General features: G+C 49.2%; 1 protein-coding gene across 1 annotated transcript in view; it reads left to right on the forward strand.

The window, feature by feature from the left end:
* The window catches only part of dachs (unconventional myosin-IXb-like dachs), an 82,761-nt gene that overhangs the window by 20,807 nt on the left and 35,265 nt on the right, over positions 1-26,689 (forward strand). Inside the window, exons 4-6 of the mRNA XM_084603914.1 lie at positions 3,146-3,357; positions 3,784-3,953; positions 4,811-4,985. Coding sequence (XP_084460040.1) covers positions 3,146-3,357; positions 3,784-3,953; positions 4,811-4,985 — 557 coding nt within the window. The remainder of the gene's footprint in view (positions 1-3,145; positions 3,358-3,783; positions 3,954-4,810; positions 4,986-26,689) is intronic.

Genomic DNA, 26,689 nt, shown 5'->3' on the forward strand with positions numbered 1-26,689 from the left:
AGGGGATCGTTTCTGTAGTGTGAGATGGGGCTTTCATAACGTCCGCGACAGTCCTCACTTTCGAACAGGTGAGGGCAAGAATTTCTCTAACCTTCAAGGGATTTGTAACCTTGGAGGTGCCTTACGAGTCGCCCCAAAATGACGGACAAGGAAACCAATTGGGCCCTTTAGTTTGTCAAAAGCAGTACGCAGGAGTATACGCCGCTTCTGCATGATATTGAAGGGACAGAACACTGGAATTTAGGCCTCGATTTTTTTTCGCCGCAGTGGAAAGATTGATGTCTAAAATGTTCGATTTCATAACTGTTTTGTTAGAAACGCTGCAGAAAATTTTTACCGGGAATTTTTCGATCAATGCGTCCGCCTGTTTTTATGTAGTCCGATGCTGGAAACCATGAGCAGCGACAGCGATGACGGCTGGTGGTCGACAAAAAAGACGTACCGAAAACAAATATAACTTTCACTCGCCAGACAGTAATCAGACATTTTTTTGCGTAGAGTAACGTCTCTTTCAGTTTCACACTCAGTGCTGTTACGGCACAATAACGCGCGCCCTCGTCGACGAAAGTTTTAGTGGGCCCTGTCATTGCTTCATTCACGAAATTGCAAACACTGTGGTGCCATCTAGTGGCAAAACCTGAAAGCATACCTCTCGCTGTGCGAAAGCAGGGGCGGTTTTTATTTAAGGACGCAGTGGAGAGAGCGTAAAATATAATAAATTATGGCAAGCACTCCAAAAAGAAAAAAGAATAATGTGCAGTTACGGAAATCAGCGATATTTTGCTGACATGTAGTCACGTGGGGGGCTACACTGAAAGTACTAGGGTTTCTCCGCTAGATAGCGCCTCGGTTGTTTTTATGCGATTATCAATGGCAAATTGCAATTGTAAAGCCTCTTTTCTTTGATATTGTAGTGCTCGATCTGTACTATATTAGGCAAGATCTTTTCATCTCCACCATAATCTCATAAAATATTTTGGCCAGTGTTCTGTCCCTTTAAGTATACACACGTGTGATGATGTTATACGTGCATAGGAGGCGTCACTCGTGCCTACGGTTGGTCAGACCACTGCCGGACATCGTCGCCGGTTGTGTTCGGTTCTAGACGTCGCCTTTCAATTCGCGGCCGGAGACAGGTTCCGCATGTTTGCTCAAGATAGTAGAATTTTATAATAGGGGGCATAGTAGAGCTTTAAAAATAGGGGGCCTTTGGGGCCCTAAGGAGCTTGGGGCATCGAAATACGCATGCGCAGAACGTAATACGTGACTTTGGTGTTGGGTTAATTCCTGGGGCGAACCTTATTTTTCGGAAATAGCATTCGCCCCATGCCGTTTTGGGTAGCTTGGGTTACGGCAGCATGGAGGCGTCCGGCGGAGCATGCATAAAGATGCCCTCACTACCAATTCGTTAGCGATAAAATGCGCTATATTTTCTGGTCCCTTCCGGATATACCGAGCTGCTAGGCTTAGCGAGCTCTCCTGATTTGGTTGCCATAGGGACCAGACGTCAGAAAGCGCGGGAGGTTCAAATGAAGTTTCCCGGCTCAGCCTGGACTGGTTAAGATCGGCGGATTTCAAGAAAACGGTATATATCACTGGTACTTTTAAAATTAGTTTTGTGCAATAATAACACTTTATGTCGAATCAAATAGCGCTATCAGCATTCATATATGCCAATGCTTTTCCATAGCTCACCGTAGGGGCGCTGCAATCGATGGGCGCAAGCCCAGCTCCGCTGCGTCGGGAAAACCCCTATTCTAAACCTTGCCGGTCGGGTCGTGTATTGCACCGGGTCACGCGTTTTTATTTTTTTTTGGGGGGGGGGGCCTCCCAAGCCTTGGAATCTCCCTGACTTTTCGGGACACTCCGCGGCAAGGACTTGGAGCGGGGAAGAAGCGGAAGTGTGAGCATCAATACGCGTAGGAGTTTGGCGCACATGAAGGCTAGCCTTCATGTGCGCCAAACTCCTAAGTCCTTGCCACGGAGTGTCCCGAAAGGTCAGGGAGATTCTTCACGTATTTACAAAGAAAATTTCTCATAGCACAATAGAAGATACGCCCGATTGTTCAAGGCTTCATTTGACTACAACCTCTTGAAGGGATTGGCATTTGGAACTTTGGTGATAGAGATACCAAATGCACAGCGCAGAAAGCTATTCACGATAGGTTGCAGCAAGATTGAAAGTTCTTTTCGTATCTTGTTATCTATAGTGATAGATAACATGCCAGTTTAAAAATTCCGAGAGCACTGCAGAATCTGCAGTTCGAAATGCGAAAGCCTGAGCGTTGTCTGCTGCACACGTACATCGCGCGCCCCTTGTCGAACACAATCGGCATTCCGTTGAACGCATCAGAGTTCACCGTGGTCTGTAGTTAGTTTACAGGAAAGGAAAAGTGTAGTATCTGTCACTCGCAGAATCCCACTACTATCATCCTCACGGCAGACAATGAGAATTATGATGTTCGTTTCATGATCGCGGGCGCGTGGCGCAGTTGGTTAAAGCGCTCGGTTGGGGATTCGAGGTATGGAGGTTAGATTTCCGGTGAAAACGGGATCTTTATTTTTCTGATGTCGTCATCAGGATGGCTGAAAAGTGGAATCTCGCAGAATCTCGCGAAGAAGTGACACTTCTCGCGGACGCATGGACGGACGCGCTGGCCAGTCATGAGCCATTAACGGCTTTCGCCTTAATAAGTACACACCTGGGGCTGTCCTAATGGGGCTGGGACAAGTAGGTCACCGCCGCTTGCGGCGGGGGCTAGCCTGTAACCGAATTTTTATCTGTTCTAGGCCGTCATTGCACACGCCACCGCTGGTGGTGGACGACGGCTGTTGTTGCGGCGCGCGTCTTTCTTTCCCTCTTCCTTTTCTTTCTTCTCTATATTCTCTTCTGTCTGCACGAGGCAGCGGAGGTGGCTCAGCTACAGAGCCAGTAGCAGGCCCGTGCATTTTCTTTTCCTTCTTCCTACAGCCACAACAACACATGTGTACCTCGTTACTTAGCGACAGATCGCCCATGTCACTGCCGCGCAGAAATTTGTCACAGTCAGTCATGCCGATTTTCAAGTTTTTCATGACCGCAGTGCACATCCTATATTGCCCGAAGTATGCTGACAACGCCCAACCACTTGCGCACGTAATGCAGGCGATGTGAGCTCCGCAAAGCTAGCGACGTGTAAGGCAGCACCCGGAGGCGTTCCCGTGGCTCCACCCAGTGCAGCACCGGTGTCGAGCGTGCACCACCAGGGCGCAAAGTCCTGCGCCGAGGTCCGCGACCTCATCCACCTGCCCGGTCCGCTCACGGAGGACGCCGTGCTGAGGACTCTGCACGCGCGGTTCTTCAGCCGCGAGTACTTTGTGAGTATGCCGCTCTGATTTGCAATTGTGGCGTGTTTAGCTATAACGTAAAAATACGTCATGGCCGAGAATGATATTCTAGAGCATAGTAATGATGTTCCCTAAAAGACTCCCAGTGTTGTCCCTCATTGGAAGACAGATTTCAAGCCAATCATTACCATGACATTCATTTCGTTAACCTCTTACGTCATGGCGGTTTTTAGACAGGTGTATACAGAGGTAGTACACACGTATAAAATAAAAACCAGAACAAGCGCATGTATGGGTAATGTGGGACGATCAAACGGCAGAACGAAACACCCCGTTGTGCCAAATTCCTCCGAAGTTGTGGAACCACCGAACCCAACAACGCGTTACAACTCTGTATAGCGTAGAGTGCGCTTTAACGTGAGTTTACCATACTCTTCCACGTGCCTTGTACTGCAGACCAACGTGGGGCCCATCCTTGTATCGGTGAACGCATACCAGGACACGGGCAACCCGCTGACGCTACGCAGTGCGCACGCGGCCTCGCGGTGCCCGCAACTCCTCCAAGTGGTGCACGAGGCGGCCAGGCAGCAGGCAGAGACCGGATACCCGCAGGCCATCATCCTAAGGTACAAACACCGGTGCAGGGCCCAAATACTGGGCTTTTTATATGCGTGCGTTTTCGTTTAAAAGAAAGCTAGAGCAAAATAGCGGAAATGGGGAATCACAGGACGGTAACCAGCTTATGAAGCTAATGGTCCAGTTTCAGCTGGCTTGTGATTACGAAAAGTGGAGACATATAGAGTTGGCATGTTTGAGCGGTTGCTGTTGAGCGTTTCTGTGCAGACAAATTTCCGGAATGCACATTAAACATGCTGTTGAATTTTGATGTCATCCTGTACCCGATGTTTAAAGCTGTCTCCAGAGGACCTCACAAAGTTGTAGCTACCAATATAGTCTAATTTGCGATATACGTTAGAAAGCGAATATCTGTTTAGTACTGCTAAAATGCGCGACATGTTCCAACACGTCCTCTCTTTCTCGCGAGTGCGCTGGTAGTTTCATGCTTTAGCGGTCAGGAAATGTGAAGTATGGCTTTCAAGTCAGGCATGTATTCAACTGGCAGCCCAAATTGCCCCGGACCGCCCCCGAAATTTATCTCAACACCCTCCTTCTTCTTGTCAGTGCTTTTCTATGGGAATTTCTTCAACAATCACCCTACTCCTCCCCCTACCCTCTCAATACAACAGGGGCATCTCCCGAATACAATTCCTCGTTGCGTATCTGCTTCAAGTGCAGATCGCAGAGGCACTTTTAGCTAAAAGCAACTCTTTCGTTCCATTCGAAGTTAGTGATGCGTTCTCGACGAACATCAAATTTTCACTTTAAATTCTCTGCGGTTCCCCATTTCCGCTGACTATGTACGTAAACCGAATAATCACTGCCAGCAATCGGTTCCACCCCTTCCCGTGTCCGTGTCTCGCAGCGGGGAGAATGGCAGCGGCAAGACGTACGCGTCCATGGTCCTCCTTCGGCAGCTGTTCGACGTGGCGGGCGGCGGCTGCGAGACGGATGCCTTCAAGCACCTGGCCGCCGCCTTCACCGTGCTCCGCTCCCTGGGCTGCGCCAAGACGCAGCACAACGCACAGTCTAGTCGCATCGTGAGTTGTTGTTCCCTCTCCTCAGGCCGCGCTAGCGCTGCATGCTGTGACGCCGCTTTTGTCCCTGATCTTACTCAGCGCGAAAAGTGCCGCGCTGCCGATGTGTGTATGTGGCGCCATTGCGTGGCGTGCCTATGCGGGTGAAAAATGGCGCACAACAAGATGGCCGTCGCACACTGCAAGGTAAGACTAAGATACGAACATCGCTAGTCCTTTCTCTCGTCCCTTTGTCTATGCGCCTTTGAATCGCACCGTAGTTGGCAAACAAGGCCGCTCATGACTGCGCTGATGGCGCGGTTACCCACTGCCTCAGACAACCGCTCTGAACAGCCCTTTCCACGTTACTCAAGCTCTTCAGGACCTGAGATGTCGACGGGCTTGAGTACGATGAGGACGGCGTGCAAGTTGCACGGCACCCCCAACTGAGAAACAGCTGTGGCCGCAGTGCACTTTTTATAGAGACCGCAGATCAAGCCCCTCGGTCCAGAAGCCGTCTCGTCCCCGAGGGCTGCCAGCGGTCGGCGAGGGACCCAGTGGCCCCGTTACTTGGAAAGGAGGCCGCATCATAGCCACAACGCCCGCTAGACTTATACTACGTTCACCGGAGAGAGGGACGAGCGCCGGCGAAAATAATCCCCTCGGTCGAGCGCTCGTCTGCACCGTCCCTGCGCCTGATTACTGACCGCCCTCTGGGACAACCCGGCATCGCATCGCGTACTAGTGCCCAACCAGCGCTTCTGAGCGAACGACTGTGACGCTCTATCGGCCATTTGGACTCCGTGTGAAATCGCCGCCGGGGAAGTTGAAGATCTTCGTACCTATTTTACTCCTCACGTTATTGCGCGCCATTGACCGCTAATAACACTATAGGGTATACGAGTGTGGTAAAGGTGCTACCAAGGACTGCAGAGCGCAGTCCCCGGATAATGCTAACCAAACTGACGCTGTCGGTGGTCTCACGCCCGCAAGGGTGCAGCCTGGGTGTGGTTGAACTGCGTCGGTGACGACGACAAGTGTAATGTGGTAATAGTCCTGTTCAACACGTCCATGTCTGTTGTCGAAATTCGGACGTGCGCGGTTTAACTGTCAACAAAGAAAGAAAAACACATCGCTACTGCTATCAAGCAAATAACAAACGAAGTAGAGGTGGCACATTGTCCGTGTTTCTTGCGTTCACCCTCTCAGAGGCTCCCGCGGGGCTTGCGCCGTTGCTCTTGTGTCTAATACCACTGTTATATCCTAATTACACGGCCGGGTTAATACAGTTACGCTTAACCGAGGCTACCGAACTTAACCGCAAAGGTTTACTACTGAAACCCTCGAAGAAGGACATTGCCTTGCAGCCCCCCCCCCCCCCCCCCCCCCTTCTACAGACTCGCTTCCCTCGAACGGACCTGCCACTAATCTGAGAATCGAATTTTTTAAAGCGCGGCGGAAAGCTTGCTAATGATGAAATCCAATCTCAGATTTCGAGCGACCCGTAGGCTACGCGACTGGGCGCCTCAATCCGACCCCTAGCAAGCGCCCCGACTCTGCGTTTGGAACACTTGCTCCGGCCGGAGCGAGCAGTTGGCGCTCGTGAACTGACGGATATCCTTGTTGTCGTTTGCGTTTGCCTACGCTTCAAGGACGCGCATCGTCTGTCTTCAAAACCCCTAATCGACCTGTACGTTGCTCTCGCTGCCTCCGGAGAGGGAGGGTATGCAAAGTTTACGCGACTCTTTCATCGCGCAGCCGAGTGCGGACACATACGATGACAGTTCTTCAGTTTGCTGTTTTAAGCCTTCCCGAGCAGTGCAGTTATTGCGTGACTTTGAGTTTATGAGATCGATGCACATAAAAACAGCGCTCGCACATATAATTTTGCAATTTCTCTCCTCGCTATGGCTTTAAATAAAGGTAATTCGGAACTACCGATACTACCGGCGCTCTCCGACTCCGCCCTGTCTCCGGGGAGCCGGTGCGGCGAAAACGACAATCATCGGAAAGGAAGAGCGCATCTAGAGCCGTTGATACCGTATTTACTCGTGATCGAAATGCCAAAAAAAAAAAAAAAGGGGGGGGGGGTGTTATAATCGCGAAAATACGGTAATGCGTCTTGCGAACTTCCGGTCGAATCCGTCGAGTTCACCAGAACTGCCTAGGCTGCTTTACGGAGTGACCTTGGCCAAAGCCTTGCCCAATTGGCCGCCTTGGCTCGGCGACCGCTCCCTATCTATAATTTGGAAGAAGCCAATGTTGCTCGGGAAGTCCTCGAACTCTGCGATTGGGAGTCATTACGGTAAGATGCTCGACATATGACAATAGTTTTTCTGCGGGAAATTTTTTTTTTCTTTTTGATGAATACATGCGCCCATTTTTACGTGTCCCGTGGTGTTGGAAGCGACATCAGCGAGCACGATGGCACGTCGGAAAGTAATATACAAAGAAAATAGTTTGAATCTCACCCCACAAGCAGCATTTAGACAGTTTTTAGGATAGTCGCGAGCATTCATTCTGGTTCCCGCAACGAAACGTAGTACGGCTCAGTGATGTATGCGTCGTCGACGAAAGTTTTAATGAACTGTGATTACCGCTTCAGCCAACAAATGCAAAACACCGTGTTTTAATTCATTGATAAAGCCAGAACATCGGCGATGTGAACTCGGCGCTGCGGTTCGCCGAAAGCAGCGTTGCAAAGAGAGTCATCTATAATAATAATTGCGAGGGACTTTAGCGACTAAAATAGCGAAAGGCGAAAGCCTGAGTGCCGCATTCTGCTACGCAACTGACACTAATTAGTAAATTATTAGTAAATAATTAATTACCATATTAGTAATTTATTAACTAGTTAATTAATCATTTAATAGTAATTTGACATTGACATATGGCCAATAAGGCACGCATTCGCGCATACTGTGGTGGTGCTCTGTGATTGGTCGAGACCTCTATGACGTCATCCCGCCTCGGCCAATCACAGCCGCCGCAAAAGCTGAACACGTTTTGTCCACGACAGCACGAGCCATTAAAGGCTTTCGCCTTAAAACATGAAGAACACTCTTGGGAGGAGGATGAAATCGATCGGCAAGTATGCCTAATTGATTGTGAGTTGACAGTGCGATATATTATTAGAAACTTTTGACGCTTTTACATCGAGTTTCATGCAATTCTTTTATGGTTATGTCTGCGAGCCCCTTCAATGCCTGTCTGCACGCAACCGAGACACATTTTCGGGTCATGGTGGTCAGATGTGTTTCCGAAGGTATCTAGAGGCGACACGGGTGCAATCAGAGCTCTTTAATATTAGCAGCTGCGAAACTTTCCACGGGGCACATGTACCGAAAAATGGCGTTGCAAGTTCGATTGTGGCAGCACCCACTGTCATTAAAGTAAACTGCGCCTAATTTGCAAACTTTGAGGTGATTGGTACGTTCGACCACCTATCAACAAAATCAGTTGAAAAGACGCTGTAAGCGGAAATTCATAAACACAACAGCTCAAAAGTTGAGATAAATAAAGAAAATAAATATTTCGAGAAGGTTATGGCGACAATGAGTGATAGCGATTATTGCCTGCTTCTAGATGGTGTTATAATCCGTAAACAATTGAACAGTACATACTAAAATAGGTCACACTTTGGGGTGCAGCTTGTCTTGACAAAGTATTTCGATAATAATATAGATGGGCGGTGTCCACACTCTGGGGAGACGCCCGATGTCTACTACCACATGGTGGGGGCATGTAAAAGAAAATCCCACCTTTTCCCTTACCCTTTCCCCCACCTGATAGGCATCGGAGCCGACCCTGCTCAGCTGCTCACCGCTAGTGTCGTAACGGGCAAGGGCTGCGGCTTTCTCCAACGGGGTCCCGGACTAGGGACGCCACTCATTTAAAGGGTCCTTTTGGGCCTGCACTCTAACTTTTTTTTTTTTTTCATTAAATGTTTTGATCATCACCACCGACCGGTTGGATCAAAAAGCTCTGGATGTAGTAAGAGGTCCGATGACGTGACTTCCCTCCAGGAGGTGGCCGAATTTTGTGACTGGCGACAGGCCAGTCACATTTTTGTGACCGTTGCAATATGAACATCATGCGCGTAAATCAAGTGTGATACTTTACTGGAATATGGTCAAGTGGAGACACGCACAGGTTTTGGGACGGTTTACTCGCAAGATGGCAGTTCGGTTTGTTTTACACGGTTTTTAGTGCTAGGTTAAAATTATAAATCCTCGTTTTTTGGATACCTGAAGTCTAAGCGCTAACGAATTGAGGCATGCTCGTTTCACTTCCGCCGCAACCTCGGACATGTTTTTGGTCAGTGGTCTGATCTTATATAAAGGAAAGCCGAGTACGAGCTGAATTTTTCCTGTATCGATACGCTGCGGCATTCTAACGATCAAAAAAGACGTTATTCTCACTGAAAACTGAGCTTCTAAGCTGCGCGCGTTCACACTTCATTGTTTTACACGCGGCTCATAGAGGCTAATATAGACCGCGATTCACCAAGAAGCGGTGGCAACCAGTCCTGCTGGAGTGGTGGTGGTGAAAACGTTTATTGATCGCAAGACGTTAAGGCGAAAGCCATTTGTCGGCTTATGAGCGTGGGATTTGTGCGTCCGCAAAAGTTGTCACACTGTCAGCGTCGAGAAACGAACTCATTGATGAGTAAAAGAATGGTTGTGTAAAGCAGAGGGTTAAAAAATCCATTTGGGTGCGACATTTTTCTGCTGTGGAGTAATTAATTAATTGCAGCCAAAAAAGGCGATTGAACGTCAAAATAGATGAGGACGTCGATATAGCGTGCAGACGTCAAAATAGTTACGGACGTCGAAATTGTGCAAAATAAGTCAAAATTGTGGGGGGAAAAAACGTGGGAATTAACGAATTAAAAACATACGAATAAAAAAAAACGAAGAGGAAAAATAAAAAGAGCAAAAAAGAAAAAAAAGCGAACTTGTGAAAAACGACAAATGAGGGCAAAGTGTCGCAGGGCACTTAATAGAAATCAGGTGCTTCAAACGAATTTTTTTTTTAATCCAGAGGCGGAAACCTTTTTATTTTTCGCTTCATTTCGTTTCATTGCCTCAGAAACGTAGTTTTTTGCACGTACGGGACATGATTCGTCTTGAGTTTCGTACCCTGTGAAACGCATCCATTTTCGCATCCGTATTTTTATTATTAGTATTATTATTTCTCGCTCTCGCAAAACTTTAACATACCCAGGGAAAGCTAGAGAATATATTTTTACTTACAAAAATAATTAAACGTATTGTCTTCATTGTTCGTTATAAAAAAAATGTTAACTAAAAAATGAGTAACAAGACAGGCCTCTTCGTTGTTGGCTGCACAACGCTCGCTCAACCACACTCACGCCATTTTTCGTTTCTATCTCAAAAGTCAGTGCTATTTCTTCAAAACACGAACTGAGTAGAGCCGGGCTCGCCTTGAGAATGATAGCAGCAGGCGGTTTCGGGCCACTTTCATAAAACGCGGGAGTGGGGCTCCCGAACCGGCCTTCAGCTTGCACAAAGAGACCGATATAGGGCAGGCGTCTGCCTTCCCACGAAGAACAGCGGCGAGAAAGAGCGCCACGAAGCTGTTTCTTTTCACTGGAAGACGCGTAATTATAACAGCCAGAAGCGAAACACCCCGCAACGTCACCGATACATTAACCCATTTTTTTTTTCGAACAGTGCAGTTAATAAACGGCAAACATCTATAGGTACCAGACGCGCCCGTAGGCACCAGACTCACACACAAAAAGAAGCAAAACTCCGAGAACATGAAGAGGCTATAATTTACTACCGCATTTATTTTTCTTTTATTTGTCCAAGTAGCTATCTCAACTGACTCGGTGGATGGGACCTTCTGAGGAATGCTACATGACTCGCATACCGTCTCAAAATCTTGGAGGTATGGGGGCAGATGTTCTCTTGTGCGGCCTGCTGCCATTCTGGTATCTCTTATGGGACACGTGGACATTCAATCACCACTGCGTGCTCAACGTTGTCTACTTCTTATCTTAGAAAGATAGAGAAAGAAGGGGAGAGAGAGGAGGTAAAAGGAGGGTAACCACGGTGAAGGTACTGTTTTACTATCTCAAACCTGCTTGTTATCTTCCATGGGAAAGGCATGGATGATGGAAAAGAGAAAACTGTGCCAATTTAAAAATGAAGTGTGTAGAAAGATAACGTCGACTACTGTTAGCTCCGTGGGAATTTGTTTCGACGACCTCTCAGCATGTACGCATGTAAGAAGTGCATCCTGTCATTATGTATACGTACGCGGCTTTGTATAGGCTATCGAGACCAAGTTGCCCGTAAGGCGCCAGTGACCATGGAAGAGGTCAATCGAAAGCGCTCCTTCACGAAATCGAACCGTCTCAACATTCCCTAATAATAATACTAATAATAATTGGTTCACAGGAAGGTAAAGGCGCAGTATCTGTCACACTTGTTTCTGTGGACACCTGAACCGCGCCGTACGGGAAAGGAGGAAGATGGCAGTGAAAGTGGTAGAGACAAAGAGGAGCCGTAGTGGAGGACTAGGGAAATTCTTCGAAATGGCAGGCGGTCCCAGCAAATGCATCGGTGCTGCGTCATTGTTAAAATGGGAGGTTGAGGTCAGCATCCAGTCTTCCAGGACCCTTGGATGGCGAGTTGGACAGGCTGCCCCCTAGACCATGCACGCGGGCACATTATACGGCCTGAATAAAGCGGGCCTTCATATCCATGTCGCTCCTGGCAACTTGGGCAACATTCATCACGGCTCTCCTCACGCGCACTAGGCAGGGGAGGGCGAGAAGACAGCCACAGCATAAAACGCATATACCATCTACCAAGATAAACTACGCCAAACCAGTCCTTTCGCACGTTATACTATGTTTAGCCACTTTAAGCTCCTACAGTTTTTGTTCAAACACGTCGGCACAGGGCACATTTTTAAGCTGGTGCTCCTCTCCGGCGGCCCGCTAAGCACGATTCGTCACACCACACCCGCTGCTGGAGCTTCTATCATTGTTAAGCCCAAATTAGAGCCTCACGTCGTGCCAGCTCAGGAGCGATGAGCCGGGACTACCGGCGGCGAGATGCTGTTCCTTACCCATGACGCACCACCCGCAATCAGTGGCGCGCTCCTAACGTGGTCTTGACCATCCATATCCTCCCCCTGGAGTCCCCAGCGGCCGCTCTCTTTGTTCGTGGGGCGCGCAAGGCATGTAATCTCAAAGAAAACAGAGGCTGCTTCGGGCATGTAGTCATTAATCCCCTCTCCGTCTCCTCCTATCTTCTCGGCGCGACCCCCTCAGAACCACTGCACCGGGAGCATGTGTAGTAGCGCCTCTGACTGCGGCAGCGGTCCCGTGCCACTTAATTCTTTCGTTATCCGTACGCCCGGATTACGCGCTGCCATCGAGAAGTTACCCGTGCCGCTACTGCTATCTCACCTGCCTCCTGTAGGATCAGCCCTCCCCGGTTTCCATCTTCCAAGCTCACCGAGGCGCCCCTGCTCCCCTCTTTGCCAAGGGCACCCGAACGACTCTGGGGTGCTCGGCGGCTCATGCGCTGATTATTGCCTCTCCCTGGAAATTGGCCGTACGCCACACCTTGGTCAGCGTCCGTCCGCAGCACCCCCCTTCACCTCTCCTGCTCTATTCCTCCCTCACGTGCAACCTCCTCATCTCTCCGACCCGAGCAACTCGCACAGAGCCAGTCATGGTGTATCAGGTGTATGTACGTGCGTGTCGGTACGCGACGGACCAAAGCTGCGAAATTCGCCTTTTTCTTCGCCCGAGAATACGCCAGCGCGCGATGCCGCACAGCGGCGGGTGCTCACTAGGTGCTCAGGCTGTGCGTCTGTGAGTTCAAGATGATGGAAGAAGCTGGCGCCGATGCCGCCCCTTCTGCTGCCCCCCTCAATCGCATACCGTCCACTGCGTAACCGTACTATGGGCTGCTCACATCCGGGAGTTCCGCTGCTACTTTGCCCCCCCCCCCCCCCCCCCCCCCCCTTTCTGCGCCGAGGTTTGGTAGTGGAGAGGTCCGAGTATGGGCACCCCTCATTTACAAAGCTCCGCTGCTGGTCACTGTAGAAGAAGCCTTATTACGTGAGAGGAAGGGGAGAGGGCCGAGCGGTGAGGCGCCTCGGTGTCCTTTTCTTTGCTCCGTGGCGGCGTCACTCCGGCACGTCCGGTCGTTTCTGCGCGCGCCATTGCCTCTTGCTTATTCCTTTTGTTTATTTCTGGCCCGTCCCCTTTGCCTTGTGTCCACTCTTTTTATTTTCCTTTCTCTCTATCATTTTCTTCCTCCATTTTTATATCGCCGCCGCTCGTATCGTTGTCGTGAAGCGGTGCGAAGGACGGCAAACGGAGGAGTCATCATCATCTGAAGCCATTTATTCGGTCGCACTCGCGATGGGTGACCGCACCACACGTGCCTCACTCCAGAAGAGCGCGCACCTAACCGCTTAAGTGCGCAATCTCGTCATCTCGTAAATTATATGACATACCATGACTGCATGGCTTGGAAAACGGGCTACGCATCTGCGCCTCTGTGTGCGCGGCTTATACGCGAGTTAGAAAGTGTGACAGCGCACAGTCGCAGTAGCCAAGCTGCCAAGCTTCTCCCAGTTGGAAATTTGGCGACACACGCCCCGCGTCGGCCTTTTCGGGTCTGTTTCCAGGGAAGAATTTATGGATCGCGTTTTGGACTTGGCGAAGAGAGGGGGGGGGGGGGGTACAGGTATTTACTTGTACCCGCGGTATTTACCTGTACACCCTGCACACTGTGTGCAGGTAAATACGGGGTACATGTGTACAGGTAAATAAATATTTGCCTGTACACGTGTACAGTGTGTACAGGTAAATACCTGTACACCCTGTACATATTTGCACACCCTCTACAGGGGTGTACAGGTATCATGTATTTCTTGGCGTTTTTTGGGCGGAAAAAATATCGGGCCTCAGCATGATTTTTTTCATGTGCAATTTTCTTGCCTCGGGCTCTCACTCCAAACCCTGAAAGCTTTTCATAGCGGTGGTTTAAACCGTGGGAGAAAAAAAAAAAAGAAAGAAAACCCGCTGAATTTAGTTTTTTAATCCTCTTTCACCAAAAAACGTCAGTATTGTAACATGCAGGCCACAACTACCTATTGATATTGCCACGGGGTGGCAAGCGATGAAACAAGGAGGCACAATAGAAAGAGGACGGCATGGTAACACGATGACGAAGTATGCTTTAATGGCCAGTGAGCATTGCGTGAGCGCTTGCTCACTGCCCGCTTCGTCGTCTTCGTAAGATGAGCCGGGTCCACCGAGCGATCTTCCTGGTCGATTGCTTCAGATACGATGTATGAAGTGACGATAGGCACATGAAGAAAGAATAAAGACGAAATGCTTGCCACTGCGATGATGGGAAGATGTGATGAATGTTTGCCCCTGGAGTCCATTTCGAACACTTGCCATTTGCCGGAGGCCAAAGCGCATGGACACGCCGGATGGCTTGGGCGGGGGTGCTCTCTTCGCTCTTGTGATTGTCGGAATCACTTCATTGTGGGGTCGGTTGGTTCGGTTATGGTCTTCTCCATGTCGTCGTGTTTTGTGGTCAGGGCTGAGGAGAGCGGCTGGTGAGATCGGGTCAGGTTGAGCTGGGGAGAGCCGGGTGACAGAGTCCAGGTAGCTGCAGCCGACCACCAAGACGAGCGGAAGGCTTTTTCGCTCCAGGGACTGAATGATGAATGGTGACGCACCTCGCACCTCTACCAAGCTGTTACGTGGTGGCAAGCGATGAAACAAGGCGACACGATGGAAAGAGGACAACAAGATGACAGGATGATGATGTATGCTTTAATGGCCAGCGGGCCTTGCGCGAGCGCTCCGCCCTGCACCACTGCCCGCTTCGTCTTCGTATTCGAAGCAATACAGGAGTCAAAGGGGGAAAAAAATAAGAGACTACGGAAGAGCAAGTATAGTGAGTCGGTGATATATTTAAGAAGTTGGTTGGTTGGTTGGTTCATAGGAAGGGAAAGGCGCAGTATCTGTCACACTTGCTCTGTGGACACCTGAACCGCGCCGTAAGGGAAGGGATGAAGGTGGGAGTGAAAGTGGATAGAGAGAAGGGGGGGGGGGGGGGCGTAGTGGAGGGCTACGGAGTAATTTCGACCACCTGGGGATCTTTAACGTGCGCTGACATCGCACAGCACACGGACGCCACTTCGTTTCGCCTCCATCGAAACGCAGCCGCCGAGGCCGGGATTTAAGAAGTAACGCAGTAACGCAGTTGGGGTTTTTTTTTTTTTTTTTTTTTAGTTGTACCTTGCTACCTCTCACGACTCTGCAGACTGAGAAGCTCCCCCTTTTCGCGAAGTGTGGTCTGCTAATGTAGCCTCTTTCACTTGTCATCACCGCTCACCTGCCTACTTCTCTCTCAATTACGTTTAAGGACGGTGACGCGAAGCCATATCCAAGTGTCACCAAATGTGTCATTTAATCTGGCTACTCCGACTGCGGAGCGGCAGTTCCATCGCTGACACCGCGAGGCCCGACATTGCTCCCACCATTGCAGAAACCCAACGATAACATAACAGGACATTCTACCATGGAGTTAATACAAAGACTCTAGAGGGAAAGCTGGGCAGGGAAACGAGCTTCGCACTGGTTCGCCGCCATCATCAAATTTGTCATTGTAGCCAGCACAGTTTCTGCTAACTGCGTCAAAAATGAACAAAGGTTTGAACAAAAGTTTTAAAAACCGCTGCCGATAACACAACTGTAGGAAATTTCTATACATTGTTTTCAGGTTTCAAGCATATTATATAATCTTTCAGGCACCTTCTTGGCCATAAAGGAATGATATAGAACAATTGGAAACCATGTTTGCGAGCAGACGTAGCAGATCAACAGTAAACACACACGAGCACCCTTTGACATTTACTGTATGCAGCACTAGCCATCCCGGATAGACCAAGGGCCGTTGCTGTGGAATTCGTCACTGTTTTTTTTTTTTTAATATACTGTGGTCGTCGTCTTGCGCCAAGGCAAATTTCTGACATATTTTCAGGTGATCGGGCACAGAGGAGATGCATGTGCGCTCGACGGACGAAATGCATGCGAAGCGCGAAACAATCGCAGGGATAGCCAGCCTTGCGATAACAACTCAGAAGAATCAGGACACCTATGTGATGTTACAGTAGGTACGCGACGCAACATATCACAAGAAATGCTCCACACGCGACGATTCTGCCGTTGTTTACAGCACCTACTGAACAGTAGCCCGCCCGCCGTCGGTCAGCTGCACGCCGCCATCTTCCCACGATCCAAGCTGCCAGCTTCAAACCATCTTCATGTGCCAGATTTAGCAAGTAAAATTCATCTGGCAACCAATGAACAGTGGGATAATGGCGGCAATCACGCGGTCACCCCTCGAATGCATTGGGTGAACGGGCAGCTTTCCCTCTAGAGTCTTTGTATTAACTCTATGCATTCTACGTCATGAAAACGGGCTTTTAAGTTACTTTGCGCTTTCGTTTCTACCTCATTTCCAGCATGAAACGTCTGCTCATTTCTTTAATGGCATGACATTTCCTTCTACGAGCATAGCTGCAATATACGAGCATTTATTATTTAATTATCCTTGTCGTGCTGGTGGAAAAGCTGCGATAAATACTAAGCGAGTTTTCACGGCACATTACTAGCACTACACTGAAAAACTCACTGCAAAGTGCTTACGCCACTGAAAAAGGAAGAAAAAGATATAAAGGATACCGCGAATTTATCCATAACCCTCCCCCCCCCCCCCCGCCAAAAAAAAAAGAAATTAAGAAAATAAACAAATAAACACTAACAAAAGAAAGAATTTGCATCGTGCAACCACCGGAAAAGTCCGCCGAATTTTCAAAGAATACTAACCGGAAAGTCTAACCGCTACTTGCGGCGAATCCCAATATGCGATCCGGAGTATATTTCCTTGCTCCAGAACTCGTATTTCAATGGGCTCTTTCGGAGTCTTTTCCGGGGCTCCAGTCATCAATCTAGAGCAACTACTTCCTCGGCGGATGGCCTTGCCTTGCCCCGCAAAAACCAACGTTCGTCTCGTCTGTGTTCCAATCGCTGACTGAGATTGTCCGACACTGCGTGCGCGCGCGCGCGTGTGTGTGTGTGTGTGGGGGGGGGGGGGGGGGGATTTTGCGCTCTGTCGCTGATTCTGAGCGATTCTTCGGGTCACTGACTGGCTTTCGACATCGCAAACCTACGGAAGGGAGCACTGGTCCCGCGGCATTGAGCGCTTTTCGTTTATTCGTGTGCTTGTGCAGTTCATTCACAACCGACAGTTGCCACTGTTTTCCTTCCCACATAGCGACCTCTTCTTTCTGCATGCATACTCTGTTCTGTCGATTATTTTCACGCAACAGCCTTACAACTTTACTGGTGCAAAGGATGGATGAATGGGCACTGACTCATGCTGGTGGCTTTGCGGAACATGCCTTCCCACGAAACACGAAAAGAGCTAATTGACATCTAGCAAATGTCTAAGCAAAGAAATGTGCACTTCTAAAAGAAGTCTCAGTTGAGACTTTCTGTAGACCCAAGAGGAATTCCTTTCAGCAGCAGGCGTCCATGCACTGAGAAAGGTAGCGAGGGCTTCGTTCAGTATGCAGTCGTAGCTTCGTCGTCAATCTAGTTCACGGCGATAGGCAGCGACGAAAGTGGATCGAGGACCCCCTTTTGGGGAAAATGTGGCCTGCTTTCGGTGCGGCGTTTCTGGGAAAAGGCCGTACCCCTCTCCCTCCCGCAGCGTCAGCGTTTCGGACCCTCCGCTGAGCATCGCGGGCACGCTGTGTGGCCGTTGGGGGAAACTGATAACCGCAAGCCCAGGACACTCTTCTGAAGAAAACGGGAGTGGCGACGGAAACAGGTGGGGAGGGGAGTACGTACATGCTGAGTGAAGCTACACGCACATGCTCACGCCCATCAACCCCGGCAGACATGGCAGTAACTGAATTACAGTAATGAAATTACTGTAATTTAATTACTTTTATTGGTAATTTGTAATGCAATGAATTACTTTTTCAGTTTGGTAATTTAGTAATATAGTGAATTACTTTTTGGTAGTAATTTCGCAGCAAAGTAATTAATTCCTCTCGAAATTACTTTTAGTAAAATGCGCCATCACTCCTTCAATAGACAACGAAGTAGAGTGCGCGAAAGCAGGAGCGACGTGCTGCAATCCGAAGCCAGCGTAACGGATTGGCAAAAGGAGACAGAATTGAGCAGAACTAGAACTCTGGAGAACAAGTTGTTTTGTTTATTAGCTTTACTTAGTTTTTGCATTTATGGAAACTAAAAAGTAATTTCAAAGTAATTGAATTACTCAGTAGAAGTAATTGTAATGTAATTTCATTACTTTTGGGGAGCAATAATGAGTGATGCAATTTAATTACTTTTCTGCGGTATTCAGCAAAGTAATTAGTAACGGAATTTAATTCCTTTTCAAAAGTAATTTTGCCATTTATGAACCCCGGGTACAAACTGCAGCTCGGTCGCTTACGGGTCACTCGGAGACACTTGGAGGTCAGTGTCGGGCAAGCTGTCACCAGTCGCTTCTTTTGGGCAGAGCAGTAACTGCTAGTGGCTGCTGCTGGCGGTTGGAGAATTCCATGTCGGCAGTGTACGTTCTTGCTCTTCTTAATCTGGCAAGAAATATTCTACACGCATGTACTCTTGTTCACTCATTGTGTAGAAATGTGGAATGCATCTGCTTCAATAAAATTATTTGGAGTCGGCGCCCTTCCTCTGTATTTCTTCCTGTGTCCGTGTTTTTTATTTAGCGCCGAGTAACTTGTTTCTAAACCAGTATACGCCTCTCGCAAGCGGTGCGATCGCCTCGAGTGCAGAGTATTCCTTGTTTTATTTGTAATCACAATTACGAACTGAACGAGTCAGCTTTCAGGCCGACGGTACCAACACGGACTGTCATAACTTGAGAGGTTTGCGCCAACGGCTATCCAAAAGGTTCACAGCACAATGCGCCGTTCTGCGCCATGCCCTTTTCACAATCCGCGCTGTTACAAGCACCTGCGCGTTTGCGTTAAAGAGGGAAGTAAGACTATTTTTGTAACTGCTCCGGAACGTCTTTTGGCAGAACATTTGTTTCAAGCGTTAAGCGAGCACTTCCGAAGATTTCCTAGAGAGATAGAGTAGAACTTTTTATTCACACCAGCGAATAAAGGAGCTCCGGCCCTCCGTCGCTTGGGACGGTAGAAACACGAAGAGCGAATTTTCAGGAACAAATACTGCCTGGCTTTGTGGACGTCGGTAATTTTAAAACAATGCGGATTGGCTACATTCATATATATTTGTAGACGAACCTTTCGATCAGCAGAATCTGGTAGCCACGGGTAAGACGACGGCGTGTAAGTCTTTGACATTATCAATAGGTGCTTTCCTGGAGCCTCGCAGTGCCAAGAAGTCTGGTGCTTTTGGCTCTTATGAAATTCAGCAAAGGTGTAACGTCCACGGGTGACATTTAATTAGTATGTTTTAAATATTGCTGAGGGCCTCCGCGCCTGACAGTTTACACCTAAAATATTTTTCCCGTTTAATTCGACCACCCTGTTTCCAGATGTTTCTGGGAGTTTTCTCAGAAACTCCTGTCTTCTTATTTTTAACTGAGCCGGCCAATTCCTCGGCGTCCTGGGGATACCGTGCGCGTTGCCACTTTACGACGACCAACGTGTTCAGGCAGCCGCAGGGGGAACTGGAATGAACCAATTGGAATGAACGGTGTCATGAGCCTTTTGTACATGAACTCTACAGAGTCCTGTTATTTCCAGAGACCGAAAGAGTTTTGAAAAGGAAACGCGTGACTAACCCTCTACTACTCTTCCTCTGGGATCTTACATTTTTGCTCTAAAAAGTGTCCCGATTCGGCCTTTGTCAAGTTCATGCTAATGTAGCCATATTTTGCGGTTAACGTGGTGCTCCTCATACTAACATAGGCAGACTGTTTAAGTGCTTCAACAGAATTCGGGCTAGACGCATCCCAGACGGGCGGTGCGTTCCGTGGGCTAAAGTACCGTCCCGCGATATGGGTGTCGTGCTTTTACTCAGAACCTTCGAGGGTAATGACTCGTTACGTCGTTTTGTATGCTGCCATTACTTAGGACTCACGCATAACAAACAAGATAAAAAAAAAAAGTCACAGACGACACGCGAAACGAGGAAGCTTCGAATTACGTAACGCAATCTCAGAAAAGCGGGCGCGGCAAAATGGAACGTTTCGTCAGCCGACCTCTGCGCGAGTCTCGGCGTTGAGTCATCGTCATCAGGTGGCAGCGGACCGTTAACGTTTACGGCCGGCGCGAGGTGAGGACTCAAAGTCTGCGCCGAAAAAAAAAAAAAAATTGATAGGCGAAAGAAACTAGCGTGTTCCTGCCGGCGAAATGGTGATGATTAAACGGTCGCCTGCGGGCACCTCTTGCACGGTCCCTTTGATGACACCGGTTCGTCTTCTTTCGTTCTGCGTCTGTTTACGTTTTCTCTCCGAGGCTTTGTTTCTTTTTTTTTTTTCTTTCTTTCTTTCTTTACCGCGTTGCCCATTTGTGCCCCGCCCCTCAACCTGCACGTGCGCGGCTTCTCCTTCCCTAGGGCTACGACAGCGGCGCCTTCCTTTCAGGCCTCCGGGCGGCGTCCTCCTCCCTCTTCGCTTTCCGCGTGACGAGTGGCGACAGCCACCGCGGGCCTCGAAAACCGGATTCCGCGTCTTCTCCCTTGTGAAGAAGAACGCGGCTCTCGCCGGCGGGGTTTACGGCATTTCTGCCGCCCGCCGCTGAGCTGACCCTGCCCTTTCGGTCTCCGCCCGCCTTTCCATAGCTTCTCGACATTTTTTTTTTCTTTTTTTCGAACTTCTTTTCTGCCGGCTTCCTTCATTTCGACATGTTTAAGCAGTTTACGTGTCGGTTTTTGATTTTCTCTCCTTTGCCCTATGTACTCTCGTCGCACTTCTTTTCGTCATGCTTTCCATTCGATCTTGTTCTCCTCTTCTGCCTCATCCTTCTCGAATGTTTTCGCCGTGTTGCGCTAAACGCTCCCTCGTCCATTCTCGTCCAGCACTCGTGAAGTTATCTACCCCACTCCCTTCCTTGCACTGGAGGAGAGGTCAGGCCGAGCCGATTCATGAAGAGATTCTTCTGCCCACTCCTGTCCTGACTGCTCATCCCCTTCCTCGCCTTCTGCGCAGTCTCCCCGGCCCCCCTCCCCTCTTCACATCCGTCTCCTCAACCGTGACCCTTCCCGTTCATGCTCCTCCTGTCGCCACAAGGTCTAGAGCAAAGTGACGCCGCCACCTTTGACCTTGTCCTTCACCCCCTTCCTCACCGCTTGGACGGGGTTCGCGCAAAACAACCCCTCCTCCCCCCCCTCCTCCTCCTCCTCCTCCAGCGCAGCAAGAGTCGAACTCCTGCTGGCAGGAGGGCCGCATGAGAAACGCGGGATATGTGACGATGCTTGGTTAAACCGGATGAGCAAAAGACCACCACCGAAATACGAGAATGCCGCGGACGGTGTAACGGAAATTTAGTGTGGTATGTTTTGACATGTGTTTAAAAAGACACGCTCCTCCCGAAAGCGGCTTGCGAGAGAATGAAAGTTTCTGAAACGAGACTCTTGCCCCTTCCCACCATGCCCTCGAAGATGTTTTTGGAGATGTCACGGACTCCTGTTAAAGCTATGGGACCTGCACTTTTCAAGTCACGCGCGTCATTCGTGCGGCAGCGAACAGCGAATAGGAAGAAAGTAGCCTACTCGTATGGGTGTACGCATCGTGGAACGCATTTATGACGGCTTTATTATTCGCAGTTAGAGTTCGGAGGATGGTGAACCAGACGTCCGAGTACCCTGGAATCGCGGCGACCTGAGCGTCCCGGGCAACTGTATAAACTACGTTCTGTAGGCTTATCTCAAAATATCAACCCCACGCTCTATTATCCGTAACATGGAGCACCGGGAGGCACTGATAAGTTATGTCATAGCAGTTTGGCTACCTTCGTCATGCCCTCCTCTCTGTGTAAGGAAGTGTTTCCGGGTAGGATGGAGTAAGTAGGAGCCCATATCAGTCTAACAAAATGTACCCGTGGGTTGGCTGAAGGGAAGGCAGGAAAGGCGACCAAACGAAGAGGTAGGTAATCTATAGTTGTACTAAGAATGCCGAAAGTGCGTGGCAACTAGCCACTCTATTATGGCGAAGCCATATGCTTGCATGGAATGTTTCCCTGTTGAACTGGATCTGTCTCTAAAATCAGTTCGAACGTTGCGATATTTAGCGTGCTTTTATGCTTTTTATTGTTGTAAAAGGTTGAGAACCTGAGCTAGCACACCGTGTCTGTGGTTTTCGATTTGTATTTCTCTAATCAGTCATGTGTTTCACGCGTCCGCTATCGCAGAAACCAGACACCCGTCGCGTCTTTAGCGGTAATTAAGAACCGTTCCACTATGACAGCTCGGTCTTCCAGCTTTCTCATCTCTGTTTCTGTCGCGTGTTTCCAACGCTGCAATAGTAAGGCCCCTTTGTCTTGTTTGCCTCGCAGGCATGGGTGTGCTCACTTTGCAGGACGTTGGATCACGTGTGCCTTTGCTAAGAAATGACTCCATTTCCCACTTGTTGATATGTAAGCACAGTCCTGGCTTCCAAAGCGAGTGCAAGTTATTTGTGTTAGCAGTCACAGAGAAGTGTCGAAGGCTTCCTTGTGCCATTGACCGACAGCAACGGTCTGTATACGATGTCAAGATCTTGCTAGGCGCTCGGATCCGACATCGCAGCTTTACAAGGGTGGCAATGTCAGATGATGTGAAAGAAACTCAGGCGGCCAAGATCAGTCCCATCTTTGGCGCTGTACGGTGCATCGTAGCGAGAGATGTCGTGGCACAAAATTATTGACTAATTTAATTTGGCACTCCTGTTCCTCTTTTCCTGCTACTATAGGCCGCGTACGGTTTTTTTTTTGCATACTTTCGCTTTTTCGTAATCTATTTGACCTACATGTCATAGGGCTCAAGTTTATTGTGTGCTGAACTAATCCATTGCACTCTAGATTCGCATAGCTTGTTGGGGAAGTTGGCGCATGGTTACATGACGCCCGTGACTGTCAGAAATAGAAATGCTGCTGGAGGTGTTACGCAATAGTGCGTGTGTGTGTGTGTGTGTGTGTGTGTGTGTGTGTGTGTGTGTGTGTGTGTGTGTGTGTGTGTGTGTGTGTGTGTGTGTGTGTGTGTGTGTGTGTGTGTGTGTGTGTGTGTGTGTGTGTGTGTGTGTGTGTGTGTGTGTGTGTGTGTGTGTGTGTGTGTGTGTGTGTGTGTGTGTGTGTGTGTGTGTGTGTGTGTGTGTGTGTGTGTGTGTGTGTGTGTGTGTGTGTGTGTGTGTGTGTGTGTGTGTGTGTGTGTGTGTGTGTGTGTGTGTGTGTGTGTGTGTGTGTGTGTGTGTGTGTGTGTGTGTGTGTGTGTGTGTGTGTGTGTGTGTGTGTGTGTGTGTGTGTGTGTGTGTGTGTGTGTGTGTGTGTGTGTGTGTGTGTGTGTGTGTGTGTGTGTGTGTGTGTGTGTGTGTGTGTGTGTGTGTGTGTGTGTGTGTGTGTGTGTGTGTGTGTGTGTGTGTGTGTGTGTGTGTGTGTGTGTGTGTGTGTGTGTGTGTGTGTGTGTGTGTGTGTGTGTGTGTGTGTGTGTGTGTGTGTGTGTGTGTGTGTGTGTGTGTGTGTGTGTGTGTGTGTGTGTGTGTGTGTGTGTGTGTGTGTGTTCTCACTGGGCACAAGAGTCTGTCCAAGCAAGGGAGCTAGGCATTCGATTCCTACAGGGCCCCTCTTTTCGCGCATGCTTGCCGCCTAGAACGGAAGGCGCCGGCGATCTGCCGAATACGCCGCTCGCATTCTTTGGGGGGCCCCTTTTATACTTCTTGCAAGCAGGTACCCTTCCTGCTCCGTTGTTCGCTCGTATTTGAGTTGCGCCTCCTTTTTGTATCGTTTTATTTATTTGCTGCGGGCTGCTCCTCGTTGCCCCGGGGTGCTGGTGGTCCTGAAAGGCTCCCCCCACCTGCAGTCGCTGAAGGAGGAGCGGGGGGATCCCTCTAGTGTCGAACGGCAGCATGCCTGAGGGGTGTATAATTTGTTACGGCGGCCCCTTTCCAACCGGTGGCTGCTCATAAACCAGGAACGTTGCCCCCGGCCGTCCGACGCAAAGAGGGGTGGGGAGTGAGGGGGGAACCCCGAAAGAGGGATCGACGTCGATGGTTCTAAGCGCCAGACAACGTGGAAGTCTCATGCATGCAAGAACACGACCGCCGGTCGCGCAGTGTGCCGAGCCTTCCAGTTCACTGTAGCGGCGCGGTTGGCTGGCGTTGCGATCTGCACGCACCATGAAGAAAGCAAGACTGCCTTCGTTGTGCAGCCAGTACGCAATGACACCGCTCCAAGTCGTATATATAAAATTCGACCCTGTTCTTTCAATTCGCTTCCTCGCAGGGGAGCGCTGCGAGCGTGAAAGTTACTGCCCCTTTATTTTCCCTACTTTCGGTATGCATTAGGAGGGATATTATATGACGGCATCCCGAATAAAAGCGCGTGCAGGTTTTATGTTCTAGCTTCTCGGCCTCTCTTGTAGATCAGAAGGTTCTCGTTCCTCACCTGTCGCTTTCGCCTAAGCCTTTGCCGTTGGGCCTTTGCCGCGCTGATGCGCCGCAGCGACCTGGCCATTGCTCAACGATTCTCAAGGAACAAAAAAAAAGTTGTTAGTGTGAGAGCACTAATATGGAGGTTCAGAGTCTAGCAAAATTGTCAAACGCTTCCTTGTCCGAGAGGCACAGCAATAGCAAAGCAACAGAAATAAAAACCGCCGGAGTGGAGAGTACAATGAGAATAGAATTTATTCCATCACAATCGGAATACATGTACTAGAAAATATTACCTTTTTTTTTGGTTTCATCTGCTGAGGTTTGCGAGGCAAAATGAGCCAATATGCCACCTGACGAGGCCTCGCGACCTTCGCGCGAGCTGCGCAACCAAGAACAGCACCAGTATTTGCTGGAGGGAACGTCACAAAAGTAACCAAACTACATCCAATTTACGGGCGAACAAATTACGTTGTCACAACATAGTCTTGAAAATATATATTTGATATCAACTCGCAGCATTTCGCCACTAATGCTTACTTCAATGGCGGTTTCAAACCGATCATTTCACGCGGGAACACTAGTGAAACTGGCAAAGGAACTTGTGGTAGGGTTTTAACGTACACGTGCGCGAGTATATGCTTAGCCTTGCGGGCTTTGTGTAATTCAGAAGAAGGCATCAAATGCAATACACAGTGGCAGTTAAACACGCGCGGGGTGATGGCTGCGGCGACTACAAGCTTCCGTCGGGGCATGCGCGCTGGGGAGGTGAAATCATACGTATACAACGCACCAGAGCGACATTAGCTAATGAAGCACATAATGCCGGAGCATTAATAATAATAATAATAATAATAATAATAATAATAATAATAAACGAAGGTCCGCTAGTTTTCTTTCCTCCATGTATGTACGGCCGCAGCTAATTTCGTTTACTCAAATGCTCAAATCACGATTGCGAGCACCACAATCGTGGCGTGGCGCACGTGAAGGCTTTTTTAGGCGCGTGAATGCGTTCGTCACGTGATACTTTTGTATTTCGCGGGCTTTCTTTAGAGAGCAAAAAAACGATACGCGCGATTCTTTCTTTATCGGAAATAAATGAAATGGGGATTTCAGAAGGTGGCCTCCAACTTTGCAAATCACATTTAATGTCTAAAAGCAATATATAGTTAGTAAATTAGAAACAATATATATAATTACAGATTAGTTAATTGCAAAATAAAAAAAAATGCCTGTGGTGCGCCAGGTGTATACAAGTGGTTTCTCGAGCTTATCTCATGTTTTATATTTTAACCCTTGGCTAAAACTGGTGCGTGCGTGCGTGCGTGCGTGTGTGTGTGTGTGTGTGTGTGTTTATATATATCGTGTGCTTTCCGCTTGAGCTGCACTGATATATTTTCCACGTACGCGCGCCGCTGGCTGCAGGCATAGGGCATACCCTGCCCAAAGTTCACACCCGAAATCTTCACTTTAAAAACGTTGGTGTAAAGATAATGCGGAAGCTGGCATCGGTCGTTCGAGAGCGCCGTCTCGCGTCTGCAGTCACCTGACGGAGATCCTTCGGATCCACTTCACTCCATGCTTCAACCTGTCGGCCCTCCTCTCCCGCCCTACGTCCCCACCTGTTTCTCTTTTTCTTCGGTTTGCCTCCCTAGCTAAGACAGTGAGGCGCCCGTGATTGACGTACAAACTCGACCTCGCGTCTCGTTTGGCGAGGAGAGATGAGGCGCAGGCGCCCCAGGGGACCAACAAAGAGGCCGAACGGACGGACGGGCGGACTAGCGGGCGCACAAACTGGACGAAGTCGCTTACCTGAAGGGGATGCCGCGACGCCACCGAGTGCCTTGCTAAATAGCGCCGCGATAAGTCCCTCGCATGGGGTCCCGATAATGCAAACCAAACTTCGGTTTGATCGCTGCCTTAAAGTTAATTTCTGCCCTTATCGGTCGTCACTGACCGCCGCGCGCATCGCCCGCCGATCGCCGCATAAATAATCAGGAGCCGTTACGTACCATGCACTGTTACGCGCTCATGCACATACTCGCAGCACTAGAATGTAGGCTGCAGCTAGCTCCCAGG

Source organism: Amblyomma maculatum, chromosome 5 (genome assembly GCF_055883805.1).
Source record: "Amblyomma maculatum isolate TAMU_Amacu chromosome 5, ASM5588380v1, whole genome shotgun sequence".
In the NCBI taxonomy this organism is placed as follows: domain Eukaryota; kingdom Metazoa; phylum Arthropoda; class Arachnida; order Ixodida; family Ixodidae; genus Amblyomma; species Amblyomma maculatum.